Below are 19,723 nucleotides of genomic sequence, written 5' to 3'. Positions count from 1 at the left end.
CAAAGTAACTAACGTACGTGCTGGCATATATATTTACACACACTCATGCTAACACATGCTCTCACGCTAACACATATACACACTTATGCTAAAACACACACATACACATTCACTCTAGTATACATACATACACACTGTACATACATACTCACTCCTTCCCTCTTTGCTTCACCCCCTTTCTTTGTTCATAGCTTTTTTAATAGTTGCTTCCAGATAGCGAGGAGCTTCTCTTTTACCACTGGGTCACGTAACATCATTTTAAGTGAGCCCGTTGCATTTACGTCCCAGGGTAAGACAAATTATTCAGTGGACAAAATTCAACAGCAAGCGAAATGGTGGACAAATACAGTGTAATTTATTTAAATATTTTCCCGGAGCGACACAGAGGTTTTCCTTTCAGGGAACGGTCCCAGACTGAGACTTGAATATGTTTGCTGAGCTTGTCACTCCCAATTATGCAGATCAGGGATGCAGACTGTATTTGTTCTACCGTTCTTGATGGTATAAATACAGATTTATTTGTAACTGAAGCCAATTTTGTGAATATGCACAATAACATACAACAATTTGTACTTCTGTAAAAACCATTGAAGCACTTTTTCATAAACTCCCATACTCACCTGACTGGTTAGGTCAGGACTGTACCCTGACTAGGATTACCGCATCAGCCATTTTCCAGGATACATACACATTGCACAGTTTCCCTTTTGTGATTTTATATACCGTACTATCTATATATACATATTTGCTAACATATGTGCAATTCATCACTGCACCAACACTTTATGTTTGTGAGGCTGTGACATCAACATAGAATTTGACAGCAAAACACAAACGATTCTGCACATCTAGTCTGCCTGTATTGCCTGCTCTAAAGACCTTTATGTTGGTCTCATCATTGATTCAGGATAGCTTTATGTCTGTCCCATGCATGATTTAATTCCCTTACTGTGGGAGGCTGTTCTACCTACTTTCCATCATCCCAATAAAGTAAAACACTCTTACATTACATCTAAGCTTCTGACTCTCTTTTTAGACTATGGCCTCTAACATTTCTCCCCATGTGTAATGTAAATTAAATATATATATATATATATATATATATATATATATATAGATAGATAGATAGATAGATAGATAGATATAGATATATATATATATATATATATAGATATATAGCTAGATATCTATATATAGCTATATATAGCTATATTTTTATTGCCCTAAACCATACAAGAAAGTGCTTTGGTCCAGTCACGAAAGGGGTTAAACTTAATAGTCAGTATCCCATTCGCCCAGCAGGTGGCGCTGTTCGCTGGCACACTTCACTGTTACTTTCCTAGTTTTGTTTCATTGCAGCCAACGTGTTAGAATGCTTTTCAATGTTAACCCTTTAAATCAAGACACAGATCCTGCTCTGGATAATCGCTACATCCCACTCCTAACCCCTCAAAACCCGGCCATCCGGCTGCATTATTTGTTCTGCTTTGTTTGTTGAGCTCATCTCGGGTTTCCCAGCTCTTGCTCCACCCCACAGGGATCAGGAGGCAGAAAGCGATTAGTTGGCACTAAAACTATTTCCCAGTGGGAACTCTCGGAGTAAAGTCCTGTCCTCACTCACATGCTCTCTGAAGAATGCTCCGAGCATGGCCGTAGCGGCGGCAGCAGCAGGAGCCCCGGGCAGCCGGGTCCACCGAAGTGGTTTGCTGGAAGTTCTGGTGAAGGACAGGTGGCACAGAGTGGTGGCCAATTTATGTGACACCACCTTGGTTCTGAGCAGCGAAGACAGAGGAGGGGACAACATCAGCTCTAATGGCATAACAAATGGCTCCTACAGGAACCCCCAGGACTCTAGTAGCCCCAAAGGGGTAAGAACTGCCTACACTGACCTGCCAGAGCAAGTGCCAGAGGCTATTGCCAATAAGAAGAGGCAGGTCAAGGTGCTAAAGCAGGAGTTGGGGGGGTTGGGCATTAGTATCAAAGGGGGCAAGGAGAACAAGATGCCCATCCTGATCAGTAAGATTTTCAAGGGACTTGCTGCGGATCAGACCCATTCACTGTACGTGGGGGATGCCATCCTGTCTGTCAATGGGGTGGATCTGAGGGATGCCACTCATGATGAGGCTGTGCAAGCACTGAAGAAGGCTGGCAGGGAGGTGACCCTGGAGGGTGAGTGAAGGGGCTTGGGGTACATGGAGGTCCTTAGGAGTTGGTGTCTGTTAAAAGTCTAATGGAATCTATAACTGACACGTAATTTATTGCTATGATTTATGTCTTATGATCCATGGGAGAGGGGGACATGGGGGTCTTGGGGAATTGGTGTTTGCTAAAACCTCTGCTGGAATCTATTATTGAAACATATGATTCTGTTGCCATGCTTGGGTCATATAGTCCAGAGGAGGGATACATGGGGTCCTGATGTGTTGGTGCCTCCTTAACATCTAATAGAATCTATCATTGAAACATATGATTCTATTGCCCTGATTGTGTCATATGGACCAGGGTAGAGGGGGTAGGTCCATCATGAGGAGTTGGTTTCTGCTACACATGTACTGGAATTTATCATTGAAACAAGATGGTTAATGGGTTGTTTTATACGCTCCATAGGAGGGATATATGGGGCTCCTGAAGTGTTGAGGTATTCTAAAAGTCTTGAAATCTATGACTTAAAGACATTAAATTGATTAATTTGTTCAGAGCTTAAATAGCAAAACTGCTGCAGCGCCTCTTAAATACTAAACCAGTAACTGATGATGACATATTTAACTTTCTGTGTACCAAAGGTGTGTGGGGGGGGGGGTACACATAAGGGGTTACATTTAAAAGTCTAGCAGTGCATGATAATCATGATACCCAAAAATTAATTTGCGGCATTTATTTATTAACAGAATTTCCAGCCTTTATACATAATTATTTTGCAGATGTAATGCTGCCACCTTGGATGTGCCACATTTTATCAGGATTGTGTGTCCTTCCCAGATATTCTTTTTTGTTGTGACTCTGGAAACATTTCTTGTGAAACAATTTATAAATCGATGCAAACACAAATTTAATTTTCATACACCAATGGCAACTTTATACATGACTGCAATAGATTTACAATGAACTACTTATATGAGGTTTAAGGTGTCTTTAACCCTTTCTTAAACACGTTACAGATAATAATTGTTATTGGGTCACAGTCCTTATTTATATAATTATTTGTCATTTTACCTGGCAGAGAAACATTAGCTGGCTGCAGCACTTCCAGTTAACTAAATGTGCAGGGAACGCATGCATTTTGGATAACTACTCACAGGCTTTATTGTATGAGGCTCTGTTAAGAAAAAGTTATCTAATATGACTAAACCAGGAACTTCTTGGTTCTGTAATATACTTTTAAAACTTTTATTCCTGCTGGAACTGTGCAGTAGGTTGCACTCCAGTTCATTCCTTGTCACTGTGACATTCATGGGACACAGGGCCAAAAGGGCCAATGTCCAAATCTATCAAACAGAACCAGAGTATTTGGGGGGAAAATTTTGAGTAATCACAATGGGCATTCCATTGGTTTCCACTGATCACTCCAGTTTGAGACCTCAAGTCTCGAAATTGCTCCACGTTTGCCTATAGACACATGTATATACTGTATATATACTAATGATTACACAATATTTATACAATATATCTCATTTGTACAAACGGTCTCTTTCAGGTCAACTACTTTAGAGAAGTCTAGATTCTTTTTTTGGAGCGTTTGTTGTGCTGAATAAAGTTTGGAACATAAAAAGACAAACAAATCTCAAGACATAACTTAATTATGGGGGCTTTTAAGACATCCCAGCTACCAGCAATGAAGTATCACACACACACACACACACGAAAAGAATGCATGCTTGTTCATTGAGGTTTTCTACCAGCACCCCCTGGCATAGACAGGCAACTACTGCTACCCCAGATGTGGCAGAAATACAACTCCCATCCTCCTATGTCTGTACTTCAACACAGCTCCTACAGAGAATGTACACATAAATCCCCGAACGCTGTAACAAGCTATCACGGTCACTCTACAGGTGTATGGCACACAGATACATAGACTTGGATGGCAGATAAGAATCATTCGGACAACCTGGTCTGCCAATTTTTCCTGATCTAATTCGATTCAGGATAGTTTTATGCCTATCCCGTACAAGTTTTAATTCTCTCACTGTATTAGCCTCTACTATTCCACTGGGCGGCTTCTCCACTTATCAACCACCCTCTCAGTAACATAACATACAGATTTGTGTGTGTACATATATGTGTGTAGTGTTTATATATTTAAATGAGGTGTTAGATTATGTGTGCATACGTATGTATGTAAGTAAGGTATTAGATTGCGTATGTGTATGGATGTGCGTGTGCATGTATGTGTGGGTGGGTGCATGTATGTATGTGTATCCTGTATTAACCCCTTACATTTGTGACCTTTTGATTTCATATGATCAGGTGCAGAAATGTGAAGAGTTAAATGGTTAGTGGATAGATAGATAGATAGATAGATAGATAGATAGATAGATAGATAGATGAAACGGCAACTCTGTAGCAAACTCTCTCTTTAGTGAATAAACCCTATGGAGTTAAGCTAGTTGGACTAAAGTTTAAATTACTGGGGGTTCACCACAGGGATGTTTGACCTGGCAGGAACTGGAAACCAACATGGGAACTTAGTTTACTTGTATCCTACACTTTGTTGATTATATGGCCATATTTAAACATAACATATTTGATACATATTGATATACTTACCAAAGGTTCATGTTAGTAGCTACTCATAGGAATCACTCATCTCGCTATATATTGATAGGTCAGCTGCATTTTAATTTACAAGAAAGTCAAAACAGGCTGCCATAGTAACTGTTAAATAGATCTCTAATTTCAATGAACTCTGCCTTGATTAACGTTGAATTTGGCATGTTTGAGTATGAAATGAACATTACAGTAATTAGACACAAGGCAAACATCTACGTCTCTTTGGAGATTATGTTGCCATATTAATCCAATGGAATTGATGAACTTCCAACTAAAACTAAGGTGGCTTGGGAGAGTGAAAAACTTTGAGATGACTTACACTTCTATATCGGAATCATTCCACTTCACTATATGAATAACACCATTGGCTGTCAAACCAGTTTTCTTAATAAAAACTTCAGTATTTTAAAGATTTGATGATTCATCTGCGTTGAAGCTTAACCATGACGTCGAAGTCGTGAAATGACTAATGAAGCAAAGGCTGATCTTACTTATATTAAAGTATAAATACTTTTTAACAAACTTTACTCATACAATCAACTGGGAAATACCAAGCCATAATTTCTGATCCGGCTTAATCCCTCTTTAATGTCTACAAGATTCCGTATTTCCTTGCAGAGTCATGAAAGGATCGAAGATTGGAGTCGCAAGTAGTGATAATCAAAGGGTTGTGGCTTTTCCCTAGAAGCAAAATGTGGAGTCCATTGTGTAAATCAATCCCTGTGCTTTATATATAACTAGGGAGTTCTATTTATTCTATGTTCCCCGGAATGAATGAATGAATGTCCATTAGCGTTGTCGGCATATGTTAGCTGTAGGTAGTAATAAAACATTAAATTCATGTATGTGCATTTTTATGCCGCATGGGTAAAAGTGGCATCTGTAATCTACTTGCTGTTTTAGGCACGGTTGGCCTTGAATGCCCATTAACCATCTTCCATATCCTCTATCAGAAGCTAATTGCAGGCCTTTCAAAAATATAGCTTGAGAAACATTATCCATTTTTTTTAAACATTTTGAAACCCCCCCCAAAAATTATTTAAGGTTTGCACCTTTAGTGCTTTTTTAGGGACAGCTTCATTTACGTCATTGTGAGACACAAGGATGCTGAGGGGCTTTGTTGAAATAGCAGCAGGGAACATGAAAAGTGTTTTTCAGAATTGTGATAATCGCTTAAAACCCAAAAAGCTTATTTTAAGGTGGGAGAAAAAAACATATAACATTGTTGGCTTCGGTGACATTAAATGCAGTCAGGAATCAACTCTGTGGTCCTAGATTCCTTTCAGGACTGCAGTGGACTGCAGCTTCTTCCAAATCCTTTAGGCTCTACAAACAGATGTGTTTCCATTTTAAGGACGCTCTTATAAACCATTCCCTGTGTTAAACAGATTTTATTTTTTTCCACTATAATGTTTAATATACTGATTTTAAAAATGATAGTGGAAGTTCAAGAATCAGTTAATTGGAATGACGAACTATGTTCCTCTTGAGTGTCAGAAATGTATATGATATTATAATGGAATTTTTTCTGCAAATTGGCTTTTAAAGCAAATCTATCTCTTTTCAGTTCTATATTTTATAGTTCCATACATTAAAAACATGTTTAATATTCTTAACAAATAATAAAATAATAGAAATAGTTTGTGCAGTCAACATTCATACTAAATATGCCCACCACAATTACACTAATTACACTACCTGATAAAGAAAATGTATAGGCTATAGGTAGTTATCAAATATGAATCTAGTTATACCGAAAGCTGTGAAAGTCGCTTTCCCATACAGATAACCCTTTGAGTGATCCAGTATGTAAAGCGGCTGTAACTTTTTATTCTTCTCCTTGTTTATTACATTAAAAGAATTTCACATTTCAGAGCTGTTTCCAGTATCGGTTGAAATCAGAGCCTTCTTCTTCGTCATGTGACTACAGGCTACAATTAAATACTTACTGAGAGAATAAGAGAATGGGACGCGATCGGAAATGATTAAAAACATATTTGTGAGCAGAATCCAACCATTTATAGTTCAAGGAATTATGTTTCTGGTGGAATATTTAATTACAAACGTATTATGTTTAGCAGAGGAGAAGCACATCTCAGGAGCACTAACCATGTTTTGCGGCTACAAATCATGGACATAATACCAATTTTGTAACAGAAAACCCTGGTTACAATGTAAGGGCAGGTATGTAAAAAAATACTACAATCCCCGTTTGGTTGAAATTTTAGGTTGCCTTTTAGGGTAAACCTGTTTGAAATGACTGCACTCCATTTAGTGGTGTACGTGGGACCTACCTGCCCCTAGGACCTACCTCAAGTAGGGTCTCTACTCTCTTCCTTAATGTGCATGTCCACCAAGTGGAATGACCAACAGGCAAACGGTGCAAACGCCCAGGCATCCCGTCTTTTAGAGCGCGCCCACCGGCTGGATGAACATGGCGTAACATTGTACGGTGTGGCCACAACAGGCAGCTGCACTTATGTCATTTTATCGTCCCTTGGCCTTAAAGTGGCAGGGCTACATTCTGGCCCTCATGCCCTCCGAGCTTAGTACCGACATATTATGTCATATCCCAATGCTCCGCTTTAGAAGAATGGGAATATATATATACTATTGAAGCTATATCAGCTAGACACAGACATTTTTAGTACAGCTAGAAAGGAAGATCTCTGACCGGCTGAGCCCGAAACACCAGCGATCGCCTGCTTCATGTGCTTTGACAGATTACAGAAGAGGAGGGGAGCTGCAGCTTCTCCCTACAATATTTTTCCTATATTTTAAATAATGCATATTAAAGTCATCACAAAGTACATTATTTTTTATTGTTTTATATTTATTCTGCACCTTAATATGCTTTAATAGGCATTCTTGTTTGGTGAGGCTGCCTGGGGCATCTAATTATTACCCACATTGTTAATTGTCAGGTTATAATTAAATTTAAATTCAGAATATCCTTGTATATTCAGCTAGACAGGAAAGCGGAAATTAGTGTTCAATTTTTTAGTTTAGGTTATTATATCGTATGACCATATTCCTGTGATTATTTCCTGAACGCGATGATATAAGTAGGGTTTTTTGTTAATTGCGTAATTTCGGGGTAATATACATTTAGCTTTCTATACAGAAATGTAGCAAGTCACAAAAGTTTGCCTGAGACCCTCCCTGCATCCTAATTACCTCCAGGATTTATCACTGACTCAAACTACAGATGAAAGAAAGTCCCAAGGTTTTTTACAGCCTACACCGAAATTATGAGCCGAGCTATAAATAGATATAATGACATCAAGGAACATCAGAAATATAAAAGTACTTGAAGCTGAAAAGTGAAGAGACTAATACTCTGGCAACAACTGATCATGGCTTTGGCATCTCTTTATTTCAGATTTATATATTTTCATATACTGGAAAACAAATTATTCTGTTAATTTAAACTGGAAAAAATATTACAGTTATATACAACTCGGGATAGAAAAAACATTTTTCATGCCAATAATTGGCTGCTTCAAGCAGCCAAAAGCTGAGTGAAAACAGAACCAAGGAGGGGGCAGTGCACTGCAGCTCTGGAGCTGCAGCTTCTCCTAAAGACAAGTGATTTTTTTTTTTTTTTTTGCTGCAGGTAAAGAATGTATATTAAAGTACTTGAAAAATAGTTGAATATGTATAATTTGTTGGCAAGGCTGTAAAAATGTCCCTTTTTAAATGTCATGTCACCAGTCCTCAACTGGCTACCTGGGGCATCAGGCAAATGCCCGGTGGGCCGGTGGGCTGGTGGCCAACAGCGCCGCCTACTCACCCAATCTGCTGCTCCTTAAAGTGCCAGGGCAGCCTTGTCATGACCAGTCTGGCCCTGCATGTGACACAAAAGCAAGCTCTTATAGGTTGTTACCATAGAAACACTTATTAAACTTCCATAGGAAACAATACAAAGTCAGATGTTTTTTTAAGGTTTATTTGCTTATCATAGTAAACAGTATAATAACTGAAGTGGAAAGTTACAAACCAGGAAGGAAACGTTTTAAAACCAGTAATAAGGAGAATGCCAGCCACAACAGAAATAGTGTGATGCCACGGTGTTAAACATCACTTTTTTTTAATATATTGTAACATTTTGTACATTTCAAAAAAAATGTACAGTAGTATTTATACGATATAAAGAAAATAATTTCAAGTTCAGTTTCGGGTTGCCCAAGGCACAATCCCTTATCCATCTTAAATCTAAAGTAACCCTTACTGTGAGCAGCTCCTGTCCCTAGAAGTAGCTGTGCCTTGTGGCAGACATGCCTGATTGATGCTTTCACGCTCTCACAACAATGGAGGTGTGCAAACAAGTTGGTGGGTGTTGGGGGATGTTGTGCACCGGAAAAACATTTTGTTTTAGGAGAAATAAAAATATGTTCAGTAAAGCCACGGAGAGGGTGGTATGGTAATTGCTCGGGGTTATAGGCTTCAGATTAATCTCAGAGGCGATCAGAATCTGTATCGCATTTTTGGGAAGTGTACAGGTAGTGTCAGGCGCAGTATTGGTAACGCGCGCGTGTCTCCACTTGCACAATGTCGTTTAATCTTTGGTGCTTGATGGTAATGAAAAGAATGGAATCCAAAGCATGTCGATTCTTTCGCATGGGGAATGGGGAATTTGTATTTGATCACATATAAAGACACATTGTGTTTTTGTATCATGTCATGGCCTGCTGTGTTAGTGCTAATGGTGTAGCATTTCCTGCAACATAGCTATGCTGGTCATATAGGGGTAAAATGTAGAAATGACTTGAAACCTACGGTGTAACTTTGTAATATTGTAATATTTTTAAATTCTATTTATTATTATTATATCTATATTTGGCATAAGCAAATGCCAAAATCCTGCACATACAGTAAGTAACATATTCAAATGTTTCTTAATGGGGCTTTAGTTTGTCTGGTGTGCAAAATGTCCCGTGTGGGCCTGAACACAGAACACATCGTCTTTTGTATCTTTTTAGGATTTGACCTTTTGTGCACTATTGCGCAATAGTGATAATAATCACTATTTTTGATATAAATATGTAAAAATGTTTGCTTGATTTTGCATTTTTTAGCTCTAAACGCATCTACCTGTAACTTCCTTTTGTTGCTTTTGAAACTTTGGGTTAGTTGTAACTTTGGATAAACTCACTTTTGTTAAAGTATCTAATTCACCAACCTCATCCTGGAAGCTCACATTTTCATTAACTTATTTCAAATGTAACAATAATGTTAAAAATGTAGACCTTAAAGGGCCGGTAACGCGGTAGGATGATGCTCTCGTAGATCAGATTCATAGCGCTATGCTGTGCCACCAGGAATGTTATTATACGAGGCCTGTAGCTCATGAGTCACATCCATTCTGTCATGTAGAGATCAAAGTTCCTAGCAAATAATTTACAGGTCATTACTGGTAATCTCGATACTGTGTAACTAGGAATTCTTTTATACACGTTAGTGTCTTCTCCATGCCATTGGACATGCTAATCACAATGGAATCTTGGGATTATATATCCACAAGCTTCTATGTAACCAGATGTGCTCTCTCTCCTTATGAATGTTTAACAAAGTAGCCAGTGTCCTCCTCAGATCAATATTCATTGTGATTATACATTATTAGAAGGTTGCCACAAAAATCATAACTATTGCAAACCTAAAAAAATTGACCCAGTCTCCCAGAGTGTTTAAATGTATGCAGGCCCCAAGTCAAAGTTTTAAACACCCCTTCTTCTAGAACCAGGCCCGGACTGGTCATCTGGCACACTTGGCAAATGTCCGGTGGGTCGCTGACTAACTGTGCCACAATCACACCCGACAGTTCAGGTGCTACAATGTGCAGCCAGCTTTGGATATGTCCAGCTGTACTCTATGCAAGCACAAAAAAGTAGAATGTGGCTATAAACATGTAGCATGTGGCTATAAACATGTAGCATGTGCATATCCAGCCGTCATCAGGCAGCTGTTGGCCTTAAAGTGCCAGCGCTGCCTCGTCATTGCCAGTCCTGCCTTGTCTAGAACTGATCTTTCGCTCCTAAGATTGACATATCCTTCTCCCTCCTCTCCAAGCTGATCATATTCGATGTGTTTTTACAAATGAAAATGCTAATAATATTGAAAATGAGTAATTGTGTTTTTTCAAATTACCAGTTTATTGTTTGAAATTACAAATGAAAATGTGCCCCCTATATGGCCTTGAATGAAAACAGTAGAACAAATAAACCCAATTATTACATTTATTTGTTACAGTTACATTACAATTACAAGCCCCATACTTACTCGATCTGGAGCAGATTGAGTAAGTATGGGGCTGTCAGACAGCATTTGCCCCATTGTGCCAGATGGCCAGCCCAGCCCTGTATGCAGCAACGTTCAATACATCTATTATACATTCTACAGGGTTAACCATGACTTTTGTAGCAGGAGAAGCTGATTTGGGGGTCATGTACAGAGAGGTGAATCTGCAACTCTCCAGCAAACTCCTTCTTCAGTGATTAAGCCCTATAGTGTGCATGCATAGCGGTAGCCATACAGTTTTTTGAATTATGAACGCTGAAGTCAGAACGTTCCTACAAAATATTTTAACTTTGATAACTTCCTATTTATTCTGCACAAAAAGCAATATGTTTCTATTCTCATTGGGCACGTTCTGTTCCTCTTTCTTGTGTTTGAGTCAAACTTCACTTCACGCTCAGGATGTCAGACCTTCCTGCTCAGTAACAGGTTTTGCTTCTAAACTTCTGCAAAAAGTCTCATACTTCAGGTCTTGTGATCTCTGTGTTGAAATGATCAGATTACAGTCTCATTCCATTCAGCTTATTGAGGAAACAATTACCTTTACACAGGTAAAACAGAGGCCATTGTACTCGCACAACTTGACCTTTCTGCAAATGCGTACTTTTCCTCACACACTTCTCTTGTCCTTGAATTCCCTTCTTTCTGAATTTTTAAAGCTGAAGGGATGCTCCAGTGTCTCAGGAAGCCCCCTGAACAATGAAAGCATACGAGCGTATTTTGTACATACTTTCATACACATTAGGAAGAAGCTGTAGCTCCAGAGCTGCAGTGTCCCACCTCTTCAGTGGTCTAACTTTTCGGGACCACTGATCCACTGCCTGAAACTGCCTTTCAATGGCAGCAAAGTGTTCTCATAAACACATAAAAGACAAAAGGAGCACACAGAGGTCTCGCGTTCACTGATCTACCACCGGAGCTGACCGGCAGTAAGCATACGTCAACACCTACGTCTATAGATAGTTCAGTAGAACCACCAATACCCGGCTCCAGGTGGTCCATTCGGCGGTTCCGAGGAGACTGCCGTGCATCGACGGTGATCCAGCAATGAGAGGAGAAAGCTCAGCAACAACTAGCTTCCTTAAGGGAGCCATACATTTTAACTCCTTCTCCTCCCGTGTCACAACTTTCCTCCATATATCCTGGTAAGACCTTTAGGATGGTGCTCAGCTACTTGACAGCTGATACTCCTGGCCATTGTTCCCTGTATCCTGTTCCTAGTTCCCGTTGACCTAGTCCTTTTTTCTTGTTAACCCTTCCCTGTTTGCATTAGTGCACCATGCGTGACCTTGGCTTGGTTGATCCTGTCTGACCCTACCTGATATATTTGACCCATATGATATGAGAAAGCAGAGTTTTAAATTTAAAGTTGAAAAAATAAATTGATCTTATCTTTCCATCTCATAAAGCAGGACCTGGCCTGCCGTGAGCAGACACATGTCTTCAATTAAGCAGGTGTTTAGATATCCTTTCCTGTATTACCTGACAATGCAATGTATTAAAAATGCTTAGATAACATGACAAATAATATTGGCCGTTACTGTCCTGAACTTGTTTTATATGTTACTATCGTTGGGTAGAATTATATGTTTTATACGTATCATCATTGTACAGAGCTACGGAATTTGATGGCGCTATATAAAACAATATATAATAATAATAATAATTTTAAGAGTAAAAGTCTGTCTTTAAAAATAAAGCAGGTGTGTTTATTTCATAAATGTTATCTCTTAATACTTTAAATAAATATCACAATAGGATTCCTGTTTGATAATTAATTTTGTTAAAAAAATAAATTCCTCAATGTAATTTTTATATACAGAGGGGTAATCTTTTGTTTAGGGCTCCTCAAAATCTAGAGCTGCCTTTGTCCCCTTTGGACATATTATACAGTTTGCTGAATGTAGATCTTTTATGTGTTTGTTTTAGTTCTGCGTTGGAACGTAAGTAGATTTGAATTGCGTTAATGGTAATGACCTCTTGTGTATTTTCCCCTAATTATTTGATTTGCTTTGTAAATAGAGCGATCTGATGCCTGGGAAGGGCTCTGGCTCTGCAGTCTCTTGGTTTATAGTCGGCTAGAATTCTCCTGATGGAACTCTCAATGTCCCCTTATCTTGACTTATGTTGACTCTGCGATAAAAGGCACTTAGAACTAGGCAAATGGAAGCCGTAATAGCTATACTTCTCAGATTTGTAGCAGCTTTAACAGGGCAAATATTTTAGTAGCTAATTTTGAACAAGCATTCCATTGTTTGAATGATTTCTGTATTATGTTATTTCCCTTCTCTTTCTTTAATATATATTTTGATTAAATATATTTATTCATTTGCTATTTATTTTTTAACTTGTAGAAATAGACATTAGAACATAAATACTGTCGGTATTGTGATATTATCCATTATTGTTATTTTTATCACTTACCAATTCTTGTAAACTCGTTTGAGCCGGGCCCTCCTCACCTGTTGTCTCTGTTAGTCACATTGTTATGTTACGTACTACTTGTTATGTCCTGTCTACCCATTGTACAGCGCTACGGAATTTGATGGCGCTATATAAAACAATAAATAATAATAATCTTCCCGCCATGCACCTGCTATTCACAAACTAACTGGCTACTTATTTTATATTATATTATATTTATATTATATTAACATTTCTGTTCCAATTAGAATATTTATTTTTTTAAGCAATTTTTAAGTTGATAAAAGAGTGAAGAAACGTACGCTAAACTTAAGCAGGTATATTTCTGTGTCAACTTTTTTTTGAGTTCCTTGTTCAAAAATTAATTTTAAAATATAATGATGATCTGTCATTACTGCAATTAGCCTCGAACCCTGCATTTAGACCACAATGGTCACGAACGTAGGGAGTTAACTAGACTGAGCCATCATTGTGATATCATCATGTGGAGAGTCTTTATTGCTCTGACTAGGGTAATAAGGAACTGTTGATAAGACAATTAACTCTCACCCACTTTAACGTTTCCACAGAGGCAAGTACGTTGACTCTAGTGTCGTTCACTCGGCCTGTTATATTGCACGGTTCCAAGGGCAGCTGGATTCGGCATTCGTGTCTCGGCTTGCCTTGACATGCAAGCAGGAGACATTACATGGAGTTTATTATTAAATAATAAACAAGGAGTGGAGAGGTTTGATCGTAAGATATGGAACCGTTTACCCTGAACCTGATAACCATCGCCGTGCGATCATGCTCTGTAATTTCGGTAATTAAAGTTGCTGTTCCAAATACATGCTTTTTTCCCCAACGTTCTTAGATTTTCATATCACTATGTACTAATATGAATATGAATGAATAATAAATAAGCCTATTCCTTTTTTTTAAAATAACATACCATTTTGATGTATTTTCTTGTTGAAAACCTTTCAGTGGGTCCTCTGAAGCCTGTCTGTCTTCATCGCTAAGCCTGCCTATCTCTGACATTACTGAAGGGGCGTCACCTTTAAGCTCTTCACATAACTCTCATCACACCTATCACACACAACACCTCACTCAATCACACTCACCGGCCATCACTGTGTAAATGTGGATCTGTGAAGCTTTGCTGTTTCACAGGCATGGGCATGAAATGACAGGCAGAAGGGGCTGTAGGCAGTCAGACCACTCTGTTTCTAGGCAACTGTAGTATTTCAATAAACTTTTAAACACTGTTATTAAGAGACAACGAGCATTAAAGAGAAAAAAAATGGCAGATAGTTTTCTTTTACCTCTCTCTACATGATGCAGACCTTATCAGGGGAAATTTTAAAAGTTCCTTTAACATACGATTTAGTTTGGAGTATTTAGACAGCGCTGAATCATCTATCACGGGCAGTGATTTGGCTCTTAATTGTAGGCTCTGGAACAGGTCCAATCTGACAAACCTGGCAAATGCCTGGTGGGCCGTTGCCAGGTGGCTCTTTGGTCACCGCCTGTGTGGCTGATTCGGTGATGTGCGGCTGCACTCCGGAAGACAGTGTGACTGTGCTTCTCTAGTTGGCGGCCACACGTATACAACATTAAAACTGACAATATGCAAATTGACGATAAGGTTAAAACGTGTTAAGACATACGGCTACGGAAGTAGAGGAGGACCCTGCTCTGACGGGTTTACAATCCATTAAGAGTAGTTCAGAGGTCTTGTTAAATATACAGGGAACAAGCTGCGTTCATTTAGATTTCGCCTTTAGAGATGAAATCTTGACAAGCACAAACAGCCTGGGTCAGTAGCTCTCAGTTCTGCTAAATCCTTCTAAATCAGTTTCAGAATTACTATCAAAGATGAGGACCAGCACATCATAGTTCCACATCCATTTTCTCTGGCATCTCACCCACATTACCCCTACAAGTAATCACCCCATAGTACAAATCTGCAGGACCAGTGGTGGGCATTTGAGGTCTTTCTCGTGCCATTAGATACACACTTTGTCCCATTCACATGGGTAGATGGGTCAAATTGTTCTTATTTGCCATGAAATTCAATGTTTTACCAAGTGGACCATTAAGTAATAAGTTTGCGTGTGATACAAACTTTCTAGACCCTCTGGAGCTTACGGTACAGTCCCATCTACACCCCTCCCCTTGCAACCTATATTCATGTAAACTCACTGCTTAGTGAATATGCCCCAGGGATCTGTGTGTCCAATATATGAAACATATTTTAAAACACATCTCAGATGTATTTTTTTTATAGTCATGCATTACTGAAAGCATCCTACACATCACGCACCACTTCTTGTTCCTTTGCGGATTATCCTGACTTTGTTTCTCACATCATTAGCAAATCATTCGATGATTTACCTGGGATGCAAGTTGTAGTATCTTCAGCTTGCATGATTCTCCATAAACCATTCTGTTCACCTCTTATCTGTAAAAAGGACCTTGAATTTGTCTCTGTCGGATGAGAATAACTATTACCTCCTGGTGTTCATGGACTTTAACTCCTGCCATTTCCATATATTCTTTGGTTGACCGAGATGGGAATTGACAGCAGCTGAAGATTTCTAAGTTGTGGTTACTCTAGTTTTACAAGTTTGTTCGCTGCTCACTGGTAACTCGGCAGATGCTCATTGTACGAGAATTCCTATCATTTTTGTCCAGCGTATGTCTGGTTGAAGATTAAGTAGGTTTTAGTCTAGCAACAGCTGGAGAGCCATGGGCTGGCTGTAGCTTCTGTGGACTCAATAATGTCAACATAATAACAAAGCACCTTTGGTTTAAAGAAGGTTCCTGAGAACATTTTGAGGGAGAAGCAATAACCGGGGACAGAAGCCTCAATCTAGGGACTTTCCTCTCAAATCGCCCTAAAAGAGGAGGATGTATGTCTGATAAAATTAGGTTTTATGACCTCTTATACAGGTTTTATTATTACACAATAAATAAAGGAACAATAATCCATACAGAGAAGTGACTTTTGGTTTTCTGTAAGTTGTGGTTTATATAACCAGTGAGAATTCTTCTTTTGGGGGGGTGGGTTATTTTTAAGTTTGATCACTCTCTTTTTTCTAATGTTCTAATTAAACATGGATTTCCACAGAATCAGCTCTAATGATGAGGATTTGCACTGGCAAGTCTACTAATCAGCCACTGATGGTCATCTACGCCATGGAGAATGTATTATTTTCAGGGTTCTACTGATCATTATTTTGTTGAGAACCTTAGAGTAGAAGAAACAAAAACAAAAATGGGGGGCTGCAGTTTGGCTACACGTAATATTAATTAAGGAAAACCGTAATCATAGATTTTACAGATTTTGCCTTTGCTGATAATATATATATAAAAATACAAATGCAAACTGATTGAATCCAGTGCTCGCTGACAGATAAATAAGGGCAGCGCCATTGAGCCATTAGGCTCTGCAGAGTGTTTCCCAGGGAGATACTGGGGCAATTTTACGATTAAGGGGGTCCCCACGATTTGGCATTTTTTGTTAGTGGGGTAGGTAATGTTGTGTTCTAGGTAGTGCTGAAGTGAAGCAGTGCGTTGGAAAGCGTTTCCATCGGTTTCTTCATTACTCTCACTGTTTGCACCATATGTATTACTTAATGTTTTATTGAAAAAAAAGAAACTTTGGGCAGGATGGTGAGTAAAGTTCTCCTTTAACATAAGGACAGTCATTTTTTTAAAAAAAATATGCTGCCAGCAACACCTATGTCCTGATTTCTACCGGGGGCCGTGTATAGTGGCCGTAAATATGCCATCATAGTCCAGAATAAAGAAATGCTTTGTGCATGTACAGAGTGTGCATGGAGTTGGTTATTCAACAACGGAAAATCTTGGAATTCCATTTTAGAGTCTGTTGAATTAGTACCATGATGGAAAGTATGCAGGTACTGGTGCTTTCCAAAGGTGAACTTAAAGGATACTTGTCAAACTAAATATAACTATGGGCTAAAGTTACCGAACTACAAGCTACAGCACGATGAAAAATGTCATGTCACTTTATAAAACTTCCAGTGTGAAAGGCCATCTTTGTTCTTCTTGGAACAGAAGTTCGCTGGGGTTTCTTACATCCTCCGACTGCAAAGAATCTCCCTGGAGCTTTAGGGAACATACACAAGCTAGTCAACTTGATGAATAGATCAGGACCACTCGTACTACTTGAGCAAATCACATTTTCAGATTTTACCGTCATGACAGATGTAGCTTCGACTCACGGGCCAGGCTTGGCTCATTTGCTCAATTAAATAAAACACCAACACACAAGATGGGTTTGAAAAGGCCACAGACGTTTTATTTAACAGTCATTGTCCTATAAAACCTGAAATAATAAACATAGATGCGTTAACAGAGACAATGACGTAACCAAAACCAACCTAGCTTGCCAAGTTATCCAGGTACCATACCACACACCAATTTTGGGAGGGGACATACCAGGATGCCCCAACCCGGACCTGAGGTTCCGAGCACCACTCCTTGCAAGGAACCTCCCACCGGTTATGACCACCAATGATCATACCACCACATTAACCCCTTGGATACCTGGCAAGCTACCGCCCACGACTGTGACTAATGCAGCAACACCATACCACACACCAATTTGGGAGGGGACATACCAGGATGCCCCAACCCGGACCCGAGGTTCCAAGCACCATTCTATGCAAGGAACCTCCCACCGGTTATGACCACCAAGGATCATACCACCACATTAACCCCATGGATACCTGGCAAGCTACCGCCCACAACTGTGACTAATGCAGCAACACTACTCCACAAACTCAACCACATAATGGGAGGGAGGGAGGGTGGGACAAACACCACCAGGTAAGGTTTAAACAAAATGGATCCTTACCCCTGTGATCACCAAACTTAAATATCCTCCTACCAAAACTCCTCCCCTAAAATCCACAATTCCTGCCTTAGCCTAGCCCTGCTCAGCACTCTGTCAGGGCCCACTCTAGTCCATTCTGGCCCCCGTGGGCTTCAGTATTTAAACATAGACATAATTTTCACCCAACGATTCATGAACCTGCCAACAAATTCACTTACACTGCTTTAATAGTCCATCATTTGGTCAGTGGGGGCCAATACACAAAAATTGTTGAAAGCAAAGCAAATTGTATTTAATGGGTTTTTTTGGAAGTTAAAAAAAAAAATAAAAAAAATGCACAATTGCAAATTTTTTTTCCTTCCTAAACCATGCTGTAGATTGAAAGACATTATTATTTAAGATACATTTATGGTTTAAAATGAAGTCTTTACAATTCATATACCGCAGATAATCTTTTGCCGTCTTGTGTACCCGGTCGTACGCCGAAATTATTTCAGTTCGGCCCCAGCAGCCCTACTGTGCTCTCGTGTCTAACAGTTTATACGTTTTGCAATTGTCAGCAGGGCTTGCTGTGTAAAGATATGACAGATCTACATGTTTTAGCCAAGTCCTGCATCTCTCTCTCTGTTGGAGATTAAAGATGATCTTGTTTCTTTTGTATCCACGAGACAGTCTCAATTGAAAAGCTGGATGGTGACAAATGGGATTTGCGAAATTGTTCCCTGCAATTTTAACTTTTCTCTTTTTTTAATCTCTGCACAAACTGTCAGTTCGTCATTTCTTGGGCATTTTTCTCTTAATGAACAAGTTGGTTTTTTTTGTTGATGTTGTTGCTTTGTGTTTAATAGGCGTTCTCAGCCTCTGGTGTTACTGTAAGAAAAAAATATAGAAACATTTGACGGCAGATAAGAGCCATTCTCCCCATTTTTCCTGATGTAGAGACTCAGTCCTTAATCAGTCCTTGGTCTTGTCTGACGTTCAGAATAATTATGAATTGTGTCCAGTCCCAAGATTATAAAAGCACCATTCAGCTACAGTATTCAGCAATGATACAATCCGCTGTGTCTTCTCCTGAAATATCCAGATCAGGATAATGATACAATGTGGAAAAATGCACCAAATGCAACCTTCAATCAAATTTTAAAATGTTTTATACAATTTGAATTAGCTGAGTTTAAAAGAAAAAAAACTTAAGCTAAAGCGGACTAAGCATTGAGCCCTCGTGCGGAAAAATCTGATTATTTGGCCAAAGAGAAAAAGTTTCTGTAAAGTATATATGAAAAATATTGAAAAACATAGAATTTGATGGCAGATCAGACCCATTTGGCCCATCTAGTCACACATTTTTCCCAATGTACAGACTCAAACCCTATTCAGACTTTTGTATCA

At 39.1% G+C, this 19,723-nt stretch overlaps 1 protein-coding gene across 1 annotated transcript in view; it reads left to right on the top strand.

Annotated features, from left to right (window-relative positions):
• The first annotated feature begins 1,646 nt into the window (after positions 1 to 1,646).
• Positions 1,647 to 19,723, top strand: part of LOC149305656 (beta-1-syntrophin-like) — a 71,147-nt gene continuing 53,070 nt past the window's right edge. The window contains exon 1 of the mRNA XM_089477376.1: positions 1,647 to 2,169. Coding sequence (XP_089333502.1) covers positions 1,647 to 2,169 — 523 coding nt within the window. The remainder of the gene's footprint in view (positions 2,170 to 19,723) is intronic.

The sequence above is a fragment of the Sceloporus occidentalis genome, unplaced genomic scaffold, assembly GCF_023333645.1.
Source record: "Sceloporus occidentalis isolate IW3139 unplaced genomic scaffold, rSceOcc1.0.p SCAF_11, whole genome shotgun sequence".
NCBI lineage: Eukaryota > Metazoa > Chordata > Lepidosauria > Squamata > Phrynosomatidae > Sceloporus > Sceloporus occidentalis.
The sequence above is the reverse complement of the archived record's forward strand: the minus strand, read 5'-3'. Positions and strand labels throughout refer to the sequence as shown.